The sequence below is a fragment of the Simochromis diagramma genome, unplaced genomic scaffold (genome assembly GCF_900408965.1).
Source record: "Simochromis diagramma unplaced genomic scaffold, fSimDia1.1 OVJJ01000026.1, whole genome shotgun sequence".
NCBI classification, from domain to species: domain Eukaryota; kingdom Metazoa; phylum Chordata; class Actinopteri; order Cichliformes; family Cichlidae; genus Simochromis; species Simochromis diagramma.
Window position 1 is genome coordinate 7952906 of NW_024386985.1, and position 20381 is coordinate 7973286.

Genomic DNA, 20381 nt, shown 5'->3' on the forward strand with positions numbered 1-20381 from the left:
TTTATGGCACGGTTGGCAACTTTACTAACCAACCTTGTGAATAAAATAAAGTTCACTATCAGTAACATCATAGCACCCACCCAGCTGTATAGAAACTCCGTCATGCTAGCTAGTACGCAGTACGAGTTATTGTAACTGACTGTAAAAACTCAGCACAACGAAAATAAACTCCAACTAAACTTGGTTTATATCTGACCCAGACAGACTGCAGGTCATAACTTCTCATCTGAAGTTCAGTTCACCTGACACTCGGACCGGCGGCCGCCTCGGGTCTCTCTTCCTGCCTCCCCTTTCCCTCATCCACCTGGCCTCTTGTGGCAGCTCCGCCATATCCGCCACCAAACAACTGAGTTATTTTTACACTTCTGCCAGCATCTGACCAATCCACCATCTTTCATTGTTTATACGGTTACTAAAAAATAAAAAAAATAAAAACGGAAGATCACCAGCTTTTGTTTACTTTTAATTTCTGGCCACACCCGAACCAGAAATGCAGCAGCTGTTTGTTTCGCCTTTAAAAACATCTGGAAATATACGGCGCCTGTGATGTCGCTTTGGTTGTGATTAAAGCTCACACTGTGGGATTATTTTTCACTTCCAGACACTGATAAATCGGTTTTGTAACTATGCAAATCTCACCCACTGGAAATGATAAAAGACATCAAATTAAATTAAGTTATTCATCGTTCATAATCTTGATTAAATCAGTCATCTCCTGTGTTTTCCACAATTAGTCAGTGGAGGATGCAGTCATAACGCTGCCGTGTTACTTTGTGCATCATTTTTCCATCTGGTTTGAAGTGTTTGCTGCCGATCTTCTGTGGCAAACTACAACACTGAACCTAGCATTAGGAGCATTGGTTTTGTGTCACAGGCTTGTAAAGCTTCATATTATTAGTGTCAAGATCCCATGCTCAACTGTCCAAACAAGGAGATCAAACGTGAACCGCCAGGCTGTGAGATTTGGTAATAACAGCTCTGTAGTTCTCCGTGATGATAAATGCTCCAAGTGCAAAGCCAATAAAATGTTCAATGGTAGCAGAAAAATTACCCCAAAGCAAAGCGAGAGGCTGGTGAAAAATGTTTAGGTTGCAGCTTTAATTTTGCCCCAACAGAACTATCGATACTGTACGAAGAGCCAGAGTTTTCCTTCTTTGGCCCAGTGAGCACCTCTGTACAGAAGGCTGCTGAGCCAGCACTTCAGACAATGCAGGGGACTCTAGGTGATGTTCAATGATAGCCCCTCACGTCCCTGGAGATAACTCCTATGGACTATCTAAAAGGCATAAAAAAGTAAGAAGGACCTACGCTAAAAGTGTCAATCAATCCTCTTTCTTCATTTTAAACTGCAACATCAGTCCCACAAATCCTTATACAGCCTTTAGCTGATCCAAAACACTGAAAGTGACTGAAATTAGATGTGATATTTCTCCCAAATTAGTTTCTCTTCATTTAGAAGTTCAATCTTTCTTCTCACATTCAAACTCCTGAAGGATAAGTCTCCATCAAGACCTCGCTGTATAGGTGCATTCACATGTCTCACTGTTGGAGATTTCACCAGCTCTGATTGGTCTGTTTGGTAATATATGGTGTAGGTAGAGTAACCCGAGGAGTCCTTGGACACTTTATGCTGTCTTCTTTTCCGTTACACCCCAAACACAGCAGATGTCTGACCCTCGCTGAACCTGGGTCTGTTAGTTTTCTTCTTGTTAAGGAAGTTTTTCCTTAAAAGTGGGGAGTTTTCCCTCCCCACTGTCACCAAGTGCTGCTCAAAGGGGATTGGTAGATCATTGAGGTTTTCTTTCTAATATTCTGTTGTTTTTACTTTACAATAGAAAGCAATGAGGTGACTGTCGATGTGAATTGGTGCTGCATAAATTGAATTGGATTAAGGTTAGCTGCAGGATAATGATTCTGTGAAATAAAATGTAAGATTGTCCTTGGCATTATCATTGTGCCTTCTGCCAGTGAAGACATTTACTGTTTTTGTTTTGTTTTTGTTTTTATTTTTACAGCTTTGAAATATGTGTTTAGACTCCGATAGCCCTAAAGCCTTTTCTCCTTTCTGAGTTTCAGTAAAATAACCAGCTGTTCAGTATTTATGAGCACGAAGTCCAGCATGCACAGTTTCACCTGCGATCGGAGAGCAAAGCAGAGAAACCAGGTCAAAAGTGAAAAAATGGCCTCCACTTGAACAAGGAGTCAATGCAGTAGTGTAAATAAAGCTTTTGCATAGCCTTAGTTGGATTAAACATGTCACCATAAAGTGAAAGAAGCATAGAAAGGTTTCCTTTTAAAATTAAAACTTTACTTTTCGACAGAGCTTATAGTGAGGGCTGAATCAGGTGACCCAGAACTATTACTCAATCATCCTGCTATTGTCTCAAATTGCTGGTGCACATCCTATGATACACTGAGCATCTCTCTTCCTCTTTTCACTTCTGTATGTTCCTCTTCTCTCTTACCTCAGCTGTTTGAGGTTGATAGATGCTCCTACCTGTGCTGGGTTCTTCCAGAGGTATCTTCCTGTTAAAATGGAGTTCTTCCTCCCCACTGTCACCAAACGCTTGCTCACCGGGGTTCTCTCTGTGACATTAGCGGCTTTACGTGGGCCTTATTTGTGATATATTAGTACTTTTCATTTGCCCAAGACAATAACGTCACTGTTAGACAATCTGCTCGCTCTTAGTTTGAAGGTTCATTTGCTGCTAAATGAGTGCTTGCGAGTGCATATGCCCCCTCCGCTTTGATACTGCCACAATGCAATCCTGTGGGAAACTCTGAATATTGTAGGGTGTTCACCTAACATTATGCAGCACTTTAAAATGACAGCTGATCTGGCACTATTTAAATAAATAATAAGTGAATTTAATCCTAACATGCACTCTTGCAAAGTAAACTGGGTTGGCTTGCTTTATGGTACTAGTGAAAAGTGTTTGTGCAGGGCTGGGCAATGACTGAATAAATGGGGTCAAGGCAAAAGCTAAAACGAACTTTAGGTAAATGATTCACTAAAACTAAACTGCATGTTAAAGTCGACTGAAGCCAGGTAGTGCTTTCTGTGCACGTTGAGCTCTGTAATGTATAAACACGTGACAAAAAGAAAAAGCCCATATCCAGGACGTGCGCACACAAAAGGCTGCACCAACAGGTGGGCCGAGCCTGGCGGTCTGCGCTTGACAAAGCTTCAGATTTATACTTTAAATAGCCTCCATCTATCAGGAGACAGTTACAACTTTAACATTCAGACAGGAAACATGTGTCCCCTCTACATCTCTCTCTGTCTTTCTCTCTCTCTCTGGCTCCTAATAGGACCACATAGGCAAGTGTTCCACTCAAGGTGACCCATTTAATGCTGTGAAAGTCCTGTTTTTCCTCTTCTGTCCCAGTTTCTGTTCACTGGGTGCAAAAATAACTGTTCGCTTCAAATGGGGCGGTAGACATTTTTTTCCCACTAAATAAATCTAGATGTTATTGACAGCTTATATGGGAGGGAAAAAAAATTACTGCATCAGTTCAATTATTGGCGGAAAAAGCACCAGCAGTTATATAATCTCGAAAAAAAAAGAAGAAGACTTGAAGCAGTACTAAAATAAAAGATAATATGAAAAAAATGATTAAGATAGGACAAACAACAGATGACTGCAGAGTGGTCGTGACTCACTTGATGCTACACGGCAGCTCCTAAAACACTGATGGGCCTATTAGATCTAGTCAATACACTAATTACTAATTTTTGAATTGCAGCATGGTAAGTTACAGGCAAAGGCAATGCAAACACGACTAATCTCCAGCAGATAATAGATTTCTGTCTCAGTAGGCAAAGTGACACAGCATTAAAGAGTAAATTATCCATGAATCACACAGCAAAAAAACGTCTTAAATGACTCTATAAGCTAAATATGTTTGAGCACCACGTATTACACTTGTGGCCACAACCTAATTAGACATCACACCTAGTGTTACTCCTTCACAGCCTACTTGCTAGCATGAAGCCACAGTGCAAAAATACAAGGGTGCCAGATTCCGGTCAGATGTGGAGGGTCAAAAGGCAAAAAAATAAATAAACGTGCTATTCTGAGAGTAACCTCACAGTTTAAAAGCATATGCTTTCAAAGCCAAAGCCGCCACTGCTAATTGCTTCTGTGCACTCAGAGGTAGGTATTAAACAATACCTACCTCTGTCATGGAAACAGCATGACATGAACTGGCATGAAAAAAGCTTAAGGTGAATTAACACAATAGGCAAAATCCCCACTAAAAGTGCCGTGTTACGATCTAAAAGTCAGGCTTTGTGTTGGTTAATGATATGGGGAAAAAAAGGGAAATCAATCAATGGGCACCCTGAATTATACAGGGTGTATCCAAAATAAATCATCGTCTGATTTGTGCTTTTATTCCACAGCCATTCACTGATAACAATCGAGACATGCACTGTTAGCAAGAGGTTTCTCATGGTTGCTGGTAGGTAGCACAAGTCATGTTCGTAGAAGTATGGGACAAGTTTAACCATTGTATGGATATATGCCGGGCGTCCAGAGGTGGACAAATGGAGGACCTGTGGACATTGTAAGTTTTGTATGGAAAACTTTATATTCAGACATCTATTTTAAAATATACCAGAGGCTTCTTTCTATTGTTTTGAAAAATATAGCCTTTATAGATGGGATGATGCCCCATATAGCCTTGGCCTTACATCATTTAGTCATGCATGACTGCTGGCAGTACATGTGGGGTGGCAAAGCACAATCTTTAGTTAGTTCAGTCAGACAATCTTGGCATATCAACTAATATCCCAATGCTAAAGTTGATCTCTTTATCCTCTTATACACTACTAAAGCTGCTTTAGTCTGCCCATAGTTGCTGTGCACCTGCAAGCAACTTTGCAACCCATCTCTTCCTTTCACACGTGATGTCACTGATGCTTGGACTAGTGTGTGCTCGGTTCTCGCTGTTGTATGTATGTATGTTGTTCTCTGCACCCGTGTAAATATAAATGAGCGTAGAGTGAAATAACAATGTTATTTGGTCCTACTGTGGCCCTGATTGAGCTGCTTTTTTATTGCAAACACATCAAAAAGCAGTTTAATGCGAATAACCCCACACAGCCCGTGTTTAAGAACTTTTTTAAACATTTATTTAAAAATTCAGCGTCTGAGAGTGGGAGACATTTTAGTGAATAATTTACTCTTTACTAAAAAACAGAGAGCAGATAGATGTAAAACCTCACTGTGGTACAAATTTGATTAAAATTTTATATGTATGCTCTAGTCATCGACTTGATTGGTAGCAAAGGCACCCACAGTACCACGGTAGCTGGCACCCAAGTCTTGAGCCTGAGGCTGCAAACAATACACCAAACATTCATCTTAATACCAAATATTTTAAAACGGCAGTGAGGTGGCATTTGCTGCATTAACAGGCTGTGATATATGGTCTCACTCGGCTGTATCCTAGTGAAAAATGACTGACTGATCCTCCACCATTTCCTGAACATATTCGCTAAGGACGACTTCCTTTTGGCATCAATCTCCGGCCCTCGGGGGTTTTATGAACCTGAACCATGCCAGGAAAATGCAACCCCACGCCACAGTGGAGCTGCCAGGAGCCTTCACCATAAGAAGCAAGCATTGTGCCCTGGCATGTGCCACATATGTTCGTGTTCACTTGCTATTAACAGGATGACTCATGTGATCATGTGATGCTTTCTGCTACTCAGTAGAACATTCGCTCTGTTCTTAACCCTCAGATCACAAAACCTGTTTCAACCCAATTCCATTCAACCCATGCAAAGCATTTATTATTGTCAGCAAAGTTTCCTCATACTAATTAATGAAAGTGCCAACTTACTGCAGGAGGGAAATTAATTTACTTGTTTACTTAGCTGTCAGATCCTTCTTGCATGTAATGCATGGAGTAATGCATGGAGATACCTGTCAAAATCAACTTAAGCCTGTCTGTCCCTTTGATTTTCATGCCAACATATCATTAGCATCTCTTCTCATGGCTCAAAAACTGTTGGACAATTGACTGACAAGCAGTTTCAGGGCCAGGTGAAGCCTGCACCCTTGTTATTTCATGACAAATGAAGCAGACATAATATTTCAAGTTGATTCCAGACGTCAAATTTGTACTTAAGAGTTTTTCATTCTAATTTTAAATTCAAAGTCTAAAGAGATAAGGTACAAGTGCAAATGTGCGGGGTCATCATTAGGACAACAACAAAATCAAAACAAAAACTTTACAAGTGGCCACACCAAGAATCTGGTACATTCTTGAAAAGAATGAATGGACTGGCTCAGCAACACTAAAAGGTCCGAAAGGCCACAGAAAACAATTAAAGTGCACGATAAGAGAATTATTTCCACAGTTCCAAAAAATAGCATCCAATCAAGTCAAGAACACTCTCAGGGAAATGTCAAGGTTTCAAAATCTGCAATCGAAAGACGCCTTCATGAATGGAGATACAGGTGTTTTAGAGGAAGGTGCTAACCACTGGACAGATGAAACTGAGATGAACTTGCAACAGAATTATGGGAAGAGGAAAGTTTGGAAAGGGAAAGAAACGACTCCTAATCCGAACATACCGCATCATAGTCGAGGAAGTGATATAATGCAGATATGTATGGCTGCCAGGGGAACCGGGTCACCGGCGTTTATTCTGACTGCTGATAAAGTAGCAGGATGGAGGGTACGGTGCTATACTCTCAGCTAGAGAACAGCAAGAGTGAGTTTTAGGACAGAAACTCTTGGGCTGCTTGAAATGGGATATTCTTCAAAGGCCAAGTCAGTCACCTGATCTCAAACCCAACAAAGCATGCTTTTCAGTTACTGAAGACAAGACTGAATGCAGAGAGACCCAACTGAAGGCAGTCGCAGTGAAGGCCTGCAGAGCATCTCAAGGGAAGAAACACAGTAAAGCTTAATATGTTCAATTTGCAATCAGTGACTACAGGGAGCAATCGGCTGACAATTTTCATCCATGTACTAAAAATGACCCTTTCAAATAAAATAATGATAGGTTTACCTTCTTTTTTTTTGCCGTTCTTTATTCCATAATTTCACAGCTGCAAGTCTGAAAGTCAAAAATACACCTGATCTTACTACGGGAAAAGAGGCTTGCCAGGAAATAATGTCACAACTGTGGACTTCTATATCCTGCATAATTTACTCCACATTATATAACAGTATGAAAGCTAAATATTCTGTGCAACTCACACAGTCTCTGAACTCTTTTGAACTGAAATGCAAAAAAATGCAAAAAAAAAATGCAAAAGAAAAAATCATGAAGCATTTATGTCATGTGATCTTGAGCGCTGAAATGAATAATGAAGCAACTGTAAAATGTTACAAAATACAGTACGTGTTTTAAATTTAAATATGCCACTGCTTAAAAACTCAGCTCATTCTAAAACTAGCTGCACCTCTTATTCACACTGTAGTTGGAAAAGTAAATCTTTACATTTTTATAGCTGTGCTTGTCTTATTTCATAAGGGTTAGGAGATTAAAATGTTGTTTTTAGTATATTGTACTAAATTTAGATTATGTTTCTGAACATGTGCAATTTACCTGTGCATCTGTCGCTAAAACGTTAGATGTTTTTTGAATGAAGGTTACAGGAAATGAGAAAAAAAGAATTTAATGACATTATTTGGTAATAAACACCTCACACCTGCTGTTTCTGTGCTTGTTCATCATTTATTCTGTCAGCGGTAATGTGATTGTACTTCATACATGGCCTATGCAGGCATAACAGGCCAACGTAACATCCACAAAAACAAACCAGGTGGTTTTAAGTTATGTTTTGCCGTGGAAAACAGCCGCCTGTTTGTTGATGTTTTTGTAGAAGAGGAAGATGACACCTCACGCACTCACACCTGTGCTGCTGTATCCTTTATGCTGCAATCATTGCAGACTCCTAAGACATACAGATCGTATTGATGCTCTGACAGGAACACTTTCCCTGAAAGGTTTATTGATATTTGACAAATAAGTCTGTAGTGATGATTTTTGCTTTCTATCTTTGTGGGCACGTCAAACCCGAGTAGCTCTGCATCTATTAGCCATAAAAATTATAATTTGTGTTATTAGTCTGAAAGCACACAGGGAGCTGAAACTAAAAAAGAGGCGTTCGAATACAGCAAAATGTTTCTTTGATCAAATGTTACAGCGAAGAAAAGGCAGCTGAGTCAGGAAATTTTAGTCACGCTGCAAAAATTTACATGTTGTTTTAATGTTAGCTTATAGCTACGGCTGTAAGGTAAGCTAAAAGCTAAACTAGACCATTATTTTACATTTTTGTGAGATTTGTAGAAATATCTGCAAGAATGAAACTGAGACTTTATTATTTTCTCTGAACATCCAGATGCATTTTCTGACGTTGAATGCACTTTACTGCCAGTATCTGTCACATTCAAGCTTGTGAATAGATGGTAGATGTGAGTTGGCTGTGTGGTAAGCAGCTTGTTGTAATCATTATGTTGCTTCATGAGTTCTTTATGTGGACCAGACTGTACGTCACTGAATATTTTCAGTGAATTAAAGCATGTCAGTGTCTGACCTCCAGTGAAACTGAGTTAGACACTCGCTGGTCTAAGATGCAAACATGCTTTAATAATTATATATCATGTCTAACTTCACAACTTCATTAAAAAATAAAATGTTTTGCTTGTTCCCATGGTGTTAATTACATATGAAGCATCATGATTATCCGATCTGAATACATTTTTATGTGAAATTCTCAGTTTACATCGTTTTACACATGATGTGAATTTCTTAAAGACTGATTCTTTTGTGGCTTATTAGGCGGTTTAAATTCATTATTAGTAACTAGTAGTATGAGAGGGTGTGTTAATAGGAAACCTGTGTTTGTGACTCTTCCCAGTCATGTGATTAAAATATCTTTATGAGACATTTTAATTTGCGAAATATAAACCATTTCTTTCTGCACAGTTACAAAATGAAAGCAGCAAATGGCATGCTGGGTAATAGTAACTAACAGCCTGATGGGATGGGGGAACAGAAGAGACCGGAGACGCCCCAGAGAGGAGCTGTGTCTGTTTCTGCCAGCTAATTTTTAAAAAGTCCCAAAAGGAGTTTGTCTTGTCATCAGTTATATATAGTTCCGTATTTTGTGATGAGTTTTTGTTTCTATTTTGATTTGAATTCAGTTTCATTTCAGTTTCTACAGCAGATTCGTTTATTTTAGTTACATTTTTGTTTTAGTTCTGTTTTGTGAGTCTTTCTGAGTGATCAACGTTGTTTTTGTGTCCATGTGTTTTCTATGCAGTTCAGCCACGATGGAACCAAACATGATGGGACTTTTGTCATTCCCTCACATCCATCCTAGTAGTTTCAACAATTTAATGTCGGAATCTGCCGACATTTGTGAGTCCGTTGTGATTATTTTTCGTTATATTGAAAAGTTGATTGTTATTCTTTCACAGACAAATTGAAAAACTGCTGCAAAAAAATAGCAGGAAGTGCAACAGTACTGAACAGGCCAATCACAGCAGTTGCGTCTGCGCCATGTAGCTATATTTCTACGACTAATGCCTTATTTAGACTTCTGCAGAAAATGAATGTCTTAACTTAACCCTACACTGTAACCTTCCACACCATTCAGTTGTTGCGGTCTTTGTTTTTAATTATTATAATGTGGAGGGTGTTTGCCAGGGTTAGGATTTAAGAAGTTTGTAATAAATGTTACAATATAAAAACAACCCTCAGTGAAGGCACGCATATTTCAATAAAGATGTGCTCCAAAGCCTCATCAGACTGGGTGCGTTGACAAATCTGGGCATATTTCATATAGACTAATGTAATTATTCGCTCACACTGCCCAACTGTAGACACGTTTTATTTTATAAATAAAGTTTTATTGTTTCAAGTTCCATCACAGAGAGGAGAAGCTCCAATATGGAGAGCGGACAAGCTGAGTTTCTTTAGTTTCTTCAACCCCTGCACACACAGCATGAAATATTACTTAACTGAAAACAGCTTTGAATATCAATATTTGATTGATATAAAGGTGCACAAGGTCCCAACATGACCCATGACATTTTTCTGAGTCATATATCGTTTGCATATGTCTTTGTTGTGAGAATGACTCATTTAAATTCACGTGAGTCTGACTGGAATCCAATTAAAGTATCGAGCTGACGCCGCTGCATTCAAGGGCCGTGACTTTTCATGTAGAAGGTCAATTTCTTTATAATTGACGAAAACAGATAATTCACTGCTTCTAACTGATTATTATTAAAGGAGACATGACCCTCCTGTCCATCTTTTACCTCTTTTTTGGTTTGATTGTCTTTAGAAATCAGTTCATGGGTGTGTAGTATAAGAGATGTTCTCTGCTTAAACAAATATTCTGCACTGCTATGTTTAAATTCCTGCTTCCACAGTCCACACACTGTCGCGTGCTACAAAAACACCAGTGTACAAGGCCACGCAGAGGCCTTATCCAGGATTTAGATTAGCTTTCAGAGAGAAGCCTTTGTATTTGACTCAGATAAGTTTCAACAAAGAGTTTCATTTGTAAGTCACCCCGTCTCAGAGTTTGATGGGAAGTCTTAAAACACAACACATGGCAAACAGAAAGTGTGTCACATGTTTATCCCCAGTTTTAACCATTTCTTCTTCCATTAAGGTTCCCAGTGATAGACTTCAATATAGTATGGGTATTTTATATATTAGAGGCCAGTATGCACTAGACTGGTCTGATGACGTTAAGGTTTGCGGTTAAATATAACACACCACTCATTTAGAGCAAAAACACAAGCTCACGTGCAGTAATCATATGAACACTCATCCATTAAACATTGTTGTGTGTGCGTGTGTCAGATGAGAGCCGCATGTGTGGGAGTTCGCTCTGTGATCTCCGTTGAGCAAACATACCTTTTTAACATGTGAGGTCAAAGTTGTGCAAGTTTCACTGGCAGTTTCCACTCCCAGTCCTGATATTCCCAGTTTCGTCAACAGTGTGAATAAACCTTATCGCCAAGTTCGAAATGTGCTTTTGCAAATTTACAGATTTTTAATTTTGAAGAAAAGATACAAATGATATGCAACCAATCAAAGTCCAGTAATAACTTAATTTTACTGTAGGCATTAAAGAATACAATCTTCTTATTGTCATTTATACAGATTAGAAAGCAAAAAGAATTTATGATGTGATATTAATTAATATTGGACTTAGTTTGTTAATTTCACTTTTTAACTTATCGCTCAATCAGAGTAATTTGCTTACCCGAGCTTATCAACATTCTTTAATATCAGCTGAATATTACTAAAAGAATAATATCAAACTCATAGCGGTGGGGTTTTTGCGCCCTGGAGTCACATCCAAACTTTTCTTTATGCACTTACTCTCACCATGAAACTGACCATGAATCAAAAACCTGACTTGTTAGTATTGAAGTATCATTATATAAATAAAATATTTAGTTACATTTTATTTATGTAATGCTAGTCATCTCAAGACATTTAAATATTGTCGGATTTTACCTCAGAACATATAGAGAAAACCCCACACTGCACTTGGAGATGGTGGGGAGGAAGAACTACTCTTCAACAGGAATAGACCTCAAACAAAACAATCCTTGCTGAGAAGCAGCAAACCATCATGACTAGTAGTGGTATATAAACACATCAGAGATGAAAAGAGGGGACCCTGATTCTATAGCAACAGGGTCTCTTCCTGTTAAAAGGGAGTTCTTCTTCCTCACCATTTCCAAGTGTTTATTCTTAGATGACTGTCTGATTGTTGGGCTTTTTCCTCTTATATTGTAGGGTTTTCACTTACTATAAAAAACATATTGAGATTACTGTTGTTAAAGCACTATATAAATAAAACTGAAGTGAAGTTAAAATATTGACAGGTGTGTACGAGAGAGAGCAAAGGGAAGTTAATGATATGCAACAGAAGAAAAAATGAGTTTGAAGTGAAAAAAGAGGAGTGGAGAAAAAGTGCTACATCAAGCTGCTCAATATCCACCGACCGATAAAGAGACAGACATAACGTGACAACACAAACAGTTCATAGATCTTTTTCTTTTACTTTTAGTTCTAGATTTAACTTCTTCATAACTACCAAGAACTGACTCAAATCTATATACCAGGACTAAAGAGCGGCTCAATAGAGGAGCTCTGGAAACCTCCCACACCTTTCCCACATCAGTCATCAGATCAAGTTTTATTCATTATAACTATTTCTGTCACTTTTGGTCTGAACTGTCAACCTCAGTTAAATGACTATTGTTTCACACTAGCTTTTTACAGACACCTTGAAGAGTGGCCTTTCTGGACAGCTATAAAAGCCTATCCCTCGTGTAACTGTTGGATAAAACATCATAGAAATGCATTTTCAAACACACGTCTGTCTCAAGCCTCCGCAGCTCACATAGGTCACACCTCAAGGGCAGTCACAAAAATCATTGCGTGCAGAAAATGTGCATTTTGGTAAAAACAAAAAATCTGTTTCAGCTTGAACCTTTAAAGCTTAAAAAACCAGCTGCACTGTGACATCTTTTAAGCGACATCAGCGTGATTAAGCCTCTTAATTAGCTTACAATAAATTAGCATAATTCATAGGGCTTTATCAAGCATCAGCAGGCAAGAGAAAAAGTCCTGAAGCATCCTCGTGGCTCACTTGGCAAAAGGTGGATCTGTAGCTGCGGCATCCATGAATCTGGTAGCCCCCTCATTTCCTCACACCATGATGATGGGCTGCATTCCCAAAAGAGTGGCCAAAAATGAATTAGTGAACCCAGGCGTGTTCTTACGGTTATCTATTTAAATCGACAAGAAAATAATAACAAAGGAGCCAGAAGTACAAGACAAAAGCTCCTCTGTGTCTCTGTGTGCTCAACCCTCTTGACACAGCAGCATGTTGCAGTTTTACTCTGAGCACTCTCTTTATCAAAAAGCTGTGGCAACATTTGGCAGAGCAGCAACAAGAGTGAGTGAAGCTGGAGAGTGCAAAAGCATTACTGAGAACAACTGGGTCCCTGTAAGGTATGAGGTGATTCTGTCGAGCCTATTTCAGTCGGGGCCACTATAGTCAAAAGAAGATTGTTATTTCCATCTGCAGTGATTTATATTTAGCTGTACGGCTCTGTTCTGAACCTTCCCGCCCTTCCACATGCATGCATGAAAAGCCTGCGGCGGAGAGCGGCAGCAAGAGCCCCACACAGAGCAGAGCAGGCATCAATGACAGCAGACATGACACTGATTAAATCAGACACAGCATGAAAAGGAGCAACTGTAGACAGGCTAAAGCAACTCAAAGATACCCATTATGCTCATTTCCAGCTTCAGGTTTTACTAGACCTGGACTCTACTAGGGTAGCTTTGCATGAATCACAGTTAAAAATAATCATTGCTTATTTCACACTGGGCCTTTAAATAGCCCTGCACTTCGTCCTCTGTTTAAAAAAGAAAAAAATTCTCCCCCTTTCTTCTCATTGGCCACCCCTCATAAGCATAAGGTTTAAGTAGCAGATGGGTGGAGCTGTGTGCCTGAGGTGACCATATTAGGGAAATCACCTCTCTCTGTCCTTTCCTGTACATACGCCCACCTCTTTATTTGAAAGTGTAGCGGCATATGCAGAACAGGAAATACGGTAATACAGTAATACGATAATAGGTTACTTTATATATCTTTTTTACTCGGTGGCGACTATGTAAACAGACTTCCTGCTCAGCATTTGCTGACATAGGAGTCAGCATTTGCTCACCGCTAATATCTGAAGAAAATTGCTCAAAGGTTGTTTATCTTAAACAAACAAGATCAGGTTAGGTTAAAAAAAATCCCACTAGTGATGTTGAGGACGTCTCAAAAACCCATTTAATATGATACACTTGATTTTAAGGAGTTAATAAAGGTTTTTCAAATGTCAGGATAACTGACACAATGTTTACTTCAGCACATGTGCGCTTGTAGGAGTGAACCGCAGAATCGATCATGACAACTAGTCATTCGAATGTCCTACACAGTGTTTAGGATAATGTTCAAGACACATTAATGAAGTAAATGATCAACAATCTTTCGTAAACAGACGCCAAAAGGATCATAAATCACGGTTATTAATATCATAAGGAAGCACGCAGTTATCACAATCGTGTAACAATGCCAGGGAAGCAAACATTCAGCATTAAGATCAAATCTTTTATCCCGTTTGTGTCTGCATAAATATTTAAGGAGAATAACTCTGCAAGAATAATAAATCATCCGCGTATATTTATCTACTGCGAAAAACCCCTTTGCTGCTGCTACTGCTGACAATAAAATGATTACACCTGAATGAAAAAAAAAAAACAGTTATCTATGTCCTCCGCCTCCTCTCTGTACAACAACCAGCCCAGCTGACTCTTGAGGATCCTGTAATGTCGGGTGCACACACTGTAATCCGTCGCCTTTTCAAACACATTCTGATTATTGCGTAGAAACTGAATGCACGTTTCCCTATTTCCATCCCTCCTATATCTGGCCCCACGTCTTTCTCGGATCTAATTATTCCTGTTAAATACATGTACTGGGTAGTGCAAGTACAAAGGGGCGTGTCACTGGTGAAATAAATGTGTTTTGTGAGAATGAGCAGCTGCAGTGCCATATAAATGCAGCCATTTTCTCTGGTCAGTGCACTTCCCTGCCCATCCTCACAGCATCATCAAAGCCTTGCTAAGCTTATGTGTTTTTCCGCTTACACACACGTGTGTGTGCGAGTGCGTGAAGAGTGTGTTTGACACTGTGCCAGCCTCTGTGTGTATGCACACATAATTATGCAGCATAGATCTGTGAGTTAGCCCTTGAAAAAACATGCCAGTTCATTCACGCTAACAATACGATATTTTCCAGATGGCACAGGTCCACATTGATCTGCAGCCAGAGCATTTATCCTCCGGTGCTTTCACACATCAACCAATAAAGTCACCAGCAGAAATTCCATCAAAAATGCATATATTACTGAGTTTCTAACCAACAAAAGGCCCAGGCAATGTGTGACAAAATGTCAGGCTTCTGGGGGCTCGTTTGTTTCGAGAAGTCATTTTTTACCAAATAATGATCTAATTAAAAATGCATTCCAAAAACGCTTTACCAACTAATGAAAATGCGTTTCGTGATGTAGCTCGTTAATATACACGTGTGTATTTTTACCCAAAGCACTATTATCGCATCACGAACAGAAAAACATGAGTCTCATTGAGGAACAATGCACTCGTATCTGAGAGTCACTAGAACGGCAAAATCTTCCGAGATCACGAGCATTCAGCCATTATTGGTTGATTAGGTCAACAGTTTCTACAGATCTGTGTCTTCAAAGCTAAACTGGAGGTAAGTAAGTATCATGTTGCAAGATGAATATTGCTACCTTACAAAGCTACATGTATTGCATCCAACAACTACACTTTCCTTTAGCTTAAGTTGAGATCCACCATCTCCTTCGTGGATTAATCAGGCTTTAACCCCCAAATGTTCCTCTACCAGCTAAACAATCATCATCTCTGCTTGATGTTTGTGCCTTTAAATCCAAATTAAACCAATGTGTAAAATAAAATATAGAGTACAGAAGAATATCACGCTCAGGTATAATGTCTTCTGAGCAGAGCCGTACACGCAGACATGTGAGGACTATACCAAAATCAGCATTATCTTTTTTAAAACAAAGCTCTGATGAGGTTTAGGATAGAGCTACCTAAACCTTGTCAAAACTTCCTCCGTCTCTGATTAGGCAACATATCAGCCTGGCAGATGTATGCTGACGCTGAGCTTTATTTCATCCTGTTCTGATAAACTTTTGTTGCTGAATTTTGACGCTGACGGGTTTTCGCACAAATGAAGACAATACCGAGAGCGTTGCAGACAGCAGCCGCCATCTGTGGTGCGAACCTAACGGCGGTTTATTGATGTGAGTTCTGTTGTTCGAAAACGGAGACATTGGCATTTACAGACGCCTCGGCCTGTGATCAATCAGTTTGAATAATATTTATATCCTCGCTCCTGTTTTTCCTCCCTCAACGTCAACCCTTTGTGTTGTTGTCTTTTTATTTTTGTTATAACATTTAAGCTAACTGCCTGGCATTAGACACCAGGCCACTGGATAAACAGAGTAATATCACTTCTGTAATAAACATGATAAAATGAAGGCAGATGCATGGTAATTGTAGAGCAAGTAAAAAAACCTGCTGAGGATTTTGATAGGAGAGGCTGAGAAAGTGTTTTTGTCTCCTTCTTGCAGATCTCTGTAAGTAGGAGGTAGTTAGCCTCTCTTATTCATACTGGATTGCTGTCAATTCCTGGCACAGCCTCTTCCTCACATGGACTGAGATGACAAGGCTATTACTGCAGTGTGGGTCGTCTGCTATTTTTTTTTTTTTTTGTGGTTGTTTTGATTTCCTTTTTCTTTTCCTAAAAATTAACTGCTTAAACAGAGTCTCCTTTATGTGAATAAAAAAATCTAAGTAGTGGAAGAAATGAATTTATCCTTCAAAGCAGATCTTGCTCTCCTGAGTGGAGACAAAAGGACTATAACCAGTTATCCAGCAGTCTGCAGGAGCATCTGTAACTGTAACCCAATGCGACAACAACACTAAACAAAAACGGTGCGACCAGGTTCGTGAGGAGTGCTTGCTCCTTTGGAAAACAAACACGATCTAGATCAGAAGTTCTCTGGGCCTGATTCAGATAGCCTTTATCTCTTTATCAGGCAAACCAACATTACCCTCTGACCACCACACTCAAAGGACAAGGCTGGTGCTTCACAAACAAGAGCAAACATGTATGAATCAGGCCCCTGGATTAGCTATACCGCTCGTTTCAGTATAACATATAGTTACAAAAATATGACCCAAAATGTCCACTGTTGCTCAATTTTATCATGTTATACCATGCTTTAAAAAAACAAGCTAAAACACTGAAGATGGGTCGTGGATGGGTCTTTAAGCATGGCAATGACCCAAAACATACTGCCAAGGCAACTAAAGAAGAAGTACATTAAGGTCATGGAGTGGCCTAGCTGGTCTCCAGACATCAACACTATAGAAAATATGTGGAGGGAGCTGAAGCTTCATGTTTCCAAGCAGCAGCCAAGAAACTGAAAGGAGTTAGAGAGTTTCTGTAAAGAAGGAAGCTGGTGACCTACTACAAGAAACCTCTCACCGTTGTGCAACAACAACAGTTTCTCTACCAAAGTACTAAGTTGTGTCATGTTTTGCTTGAGGATCAAATACTGATTTCCCTCAGCAACATGCAAATCAATGTATAACTTTTATATAACGTATTTTTTCCCTCAATTTTTGGTTAATATTCCCTCTCTCCATTAAAATGAAACTAGCATAAATACAAGAGACTGTTGATTTCTTTCTAAGTGAGCACAAATCAAATAATTATTTACCCCATTGCACTTCTAAAGCAGATCACGTATAATATTTAACTTCTTAAGAAAGAAATCATCACAGTACTGGTAGCTTTTTTGTAAATGTTACTTTAACAGAAGCAGCGCAACTGTTCGGCCATAAATTATACACATTTGTGCTCTAGTGAGTATTTACAGCAGTGTATGTGAGATTAGCTTGAGCCATAAAACACTGCCCCGGTTCACCGTAAGGAACAATCGAGTCACCAAGTGCAACAGCGTGACTCATTTATGTGTTTTTTACAGAAAACAACAGAGCTCCACAACACAGAGGAATAAGCACATTCTGGCTTTACTGTTAGTTTTTCATGAGTTTTGCTGACAAACATAAATCTTTTGCCCTTTAAAACTTCGTTTTTTCATATTGACAGTGTATTACAAACATAAATAATGTGAACCTTACCTTGTGTCGGCACTTCAGAACAACACCATAGGCACCTGAAACAGAAGCAAAAAGCAAGATTACTTTAATTTCCTTTACTGTTTATTCATCCATTCAGAGTAACTTTTTCTTTCAAGTAGAATCAATAACAGTAAATAATAAAACACAAAATCAGCTTGAAACTCTGTAATTAACATGCCACCATGATCTACAGCCATAAACAAACAAGGAGTATTACTCCAACTGAGAAGAGAAAAGCTTTTGAAATAACCCCTTCGAATGCTTCCTATATGTTCGCATGAACTACACATGAACTAACCCCCCCCCCCCCCCCCCCCCCCTTTATAAAAAGGACAGGTGGTCCAGAAAGTAGGACACAAGTGTTGGCAAGCTACTGTAGATCTGATGTTATCGACCCTGGCAGTCACACACATGCATCCCCCGAGGGTTCGAGAGGAATTCTTGGACCAAGCAGACATATGACGAATGGATCTGTGCTCCTTTACGAGAACATCAGTGCTGAGAAGTTATCTGCTCTACAGTCGAACACACTTTAAAGACTAAAGCTATGGGGTCTATGTATTATTTATACCACTGTAACAATTTTAACTTGTGTCTTTATTGTTATTAATATAATCCAAGACTCAATTTCACCTCTTGAACGTGTAATTATCTTGGGTACACGCCACCCAGAAGACACTGGTGAGTAAGAAACGTGTAATAACACATCAAGCTATATGTTGGACTGAGGACGTTTTGTGCACATAGCATAACCACCATAACCATACACAACAGCATCCTTAAACTCTTGTTTATTTTCACTAAATCAGCCACCTTCAGCATCTTAGTTTGGCTTTAATCTTCACATGTACGTCCAGCGGTTCCAGCAAGCATGACCGCCACCAGTGAAAAATCCACTGACTAACAAGAAACCAAACTGGACGGGATTTTTTTGGTGTATGCAGCCTGGTTTCATGACAATTTAGGACATTTTGTATGTCATTAGTAAAGCAGGGACACATTAGCCACATCTCTTACCCCATTCCTACTAAATTAGTGCACAAAAAGCTGCAAAACGTGCCTGAAGTATTAAAAGATGGAAAATAATTTCTCCTGTTCATTTCCGTCCTTCAACGAGGAGCTGGAGATAACTGCACATAATTCAGTGTATTTTTAATTGCTGGGGTGAGCTGCATGCACTTAGCACTTAGTACTAAATCATTAACAAAACTGACTGACCTCAAGATCACTGAGGAAAAATCTATGATGCTGGGATCAAGCGGAGCATACAGTGCAATGAGTGCTACGGCAGGAAACGGGGAGATGAGCAGGAAAATTTCTACAACTTTTACAGTTTAATGTGACACTAAAAGTGCTGACTTCCTTCCCAACCGGCGCATCATCGGACAGGCACGCAGCTTTTAAAATCCAGCTCGAGATTTCCCCGCGTCTTTCTGCCACGCATTATAAAACTTCTAAGACGTGGGAGTAGAAGAGTAAGGGTGTAAAAACTAGGACGTGTGGGTGGCCTCCCTTCAGGGCTACTGCCACTTTCTATCAACCAAGTAGCTCAAGGCAAAACAAAAGCCAGGAGAAGCATTTCAGGGGAATTTAACTATCACACAGCCATGCCCTGCTGATATTTACTACAATAAAGCAAAAGAAATCCCCAAACCACCACTTCATTTATCCAATAAGAACATGAAAGTATGAATCACATTAAAGCATCTAGCTTCAGTTTGTCACATTTAAATTCTTTTGGATAAATAAATATAAAACAGACGCCCTTGACCTTAATAAGCTGTAAAGGTCAGGCTTTTAATGGGCTTGTTCTGCAGGCAAATTGGTTAAAAACAATTAACCGATGGCTCACTAAAAAGCCATGCAAGTGTGCATGAAAGGCTGGACTGGACTAGTTCTTACTATCTACTGCAGACTGAAAAACAATCGCACAAAACAGGCTTTTCAGCAAGTAAATGACCGCACTTACCTTCACCCACAATCCCAAGGACTTCAAATTTATTCATTACATCACCAAGGTCAGGGATCTTCATGAAGTCAAAAGGTATGCTGTGTGAGGTGGGTGGAGCTCAGGCTCGGGGGCCCCGGCTACAGGACTGCATGAGTCGGCCAGCTGTCGGCTCCTGAGAGGCGAACGCCTGCTGTAAGCCATAATATCCGTCACATGCCTCCGTCAGTGCCTCGTCTTCACCTGCAGGAAAACAATGCACCAAATCAAAATAGATAAATAGCCCTCTTAGCTCAGAGTTAAAAGAAAATCTACCGATACTGAATTCACGAAAGCTTGAGAAAAAATGAATCTGTGTCACAAAACTAGCAATCCTTTAGTTAAAGGGTGATTCCTGCTTTGTATAGATCCCTTTTATTAAGCTGGAGGAGTTTAGAAAGGGTGACTAGAAAGAACAATAATCAAAATGGGTGAAGCAGGGGCTGAAATGTCCCAACTTTTGGTCCCTATTAAAATAAAAAAGCAGGATCCAATTCCCAGAAAGCAGTTTAATACAATCTATCACTCGCCCTCCTTTGCCTGCACGCCCTAATTTCTCGATCTCCATGCCCA

General features: G+C 39.6%; 1 protein-coding gene across 4 annotated transcripts in view; it reads right to left on the reverse strand.

Annotated features, from left to right (window-relative positions):
- The window catches only part of LOC120738846 (cyclin-dependent kinase-like 5), a 54992-nt gene that overhangs the window by 32849 nt on the left and 1762 nt on the right, over positions 1-20381 (reverse strand). For all 4 annotated transcript variants that reach the window (XM_040040363.1, XM_040040364.1, XM_040040360.1 and 1 more), the window contains exons 2-3: positions 19791-20012; positions 17822-17856 (exon numbers count right to left, since the gene is read on the reverse strand). In XM_040040363.1, the coding sequence (XP_039896297.1) occupies positions 17822-17856; positions 19791-19854 (99 nt within the window). In that variant the 5' untranslated portion in view covers positions 19855-20012. The remainder of the gene's footprint in view (positions 1-17821; positions 17857-19790; positions 20013-20381) is intronic.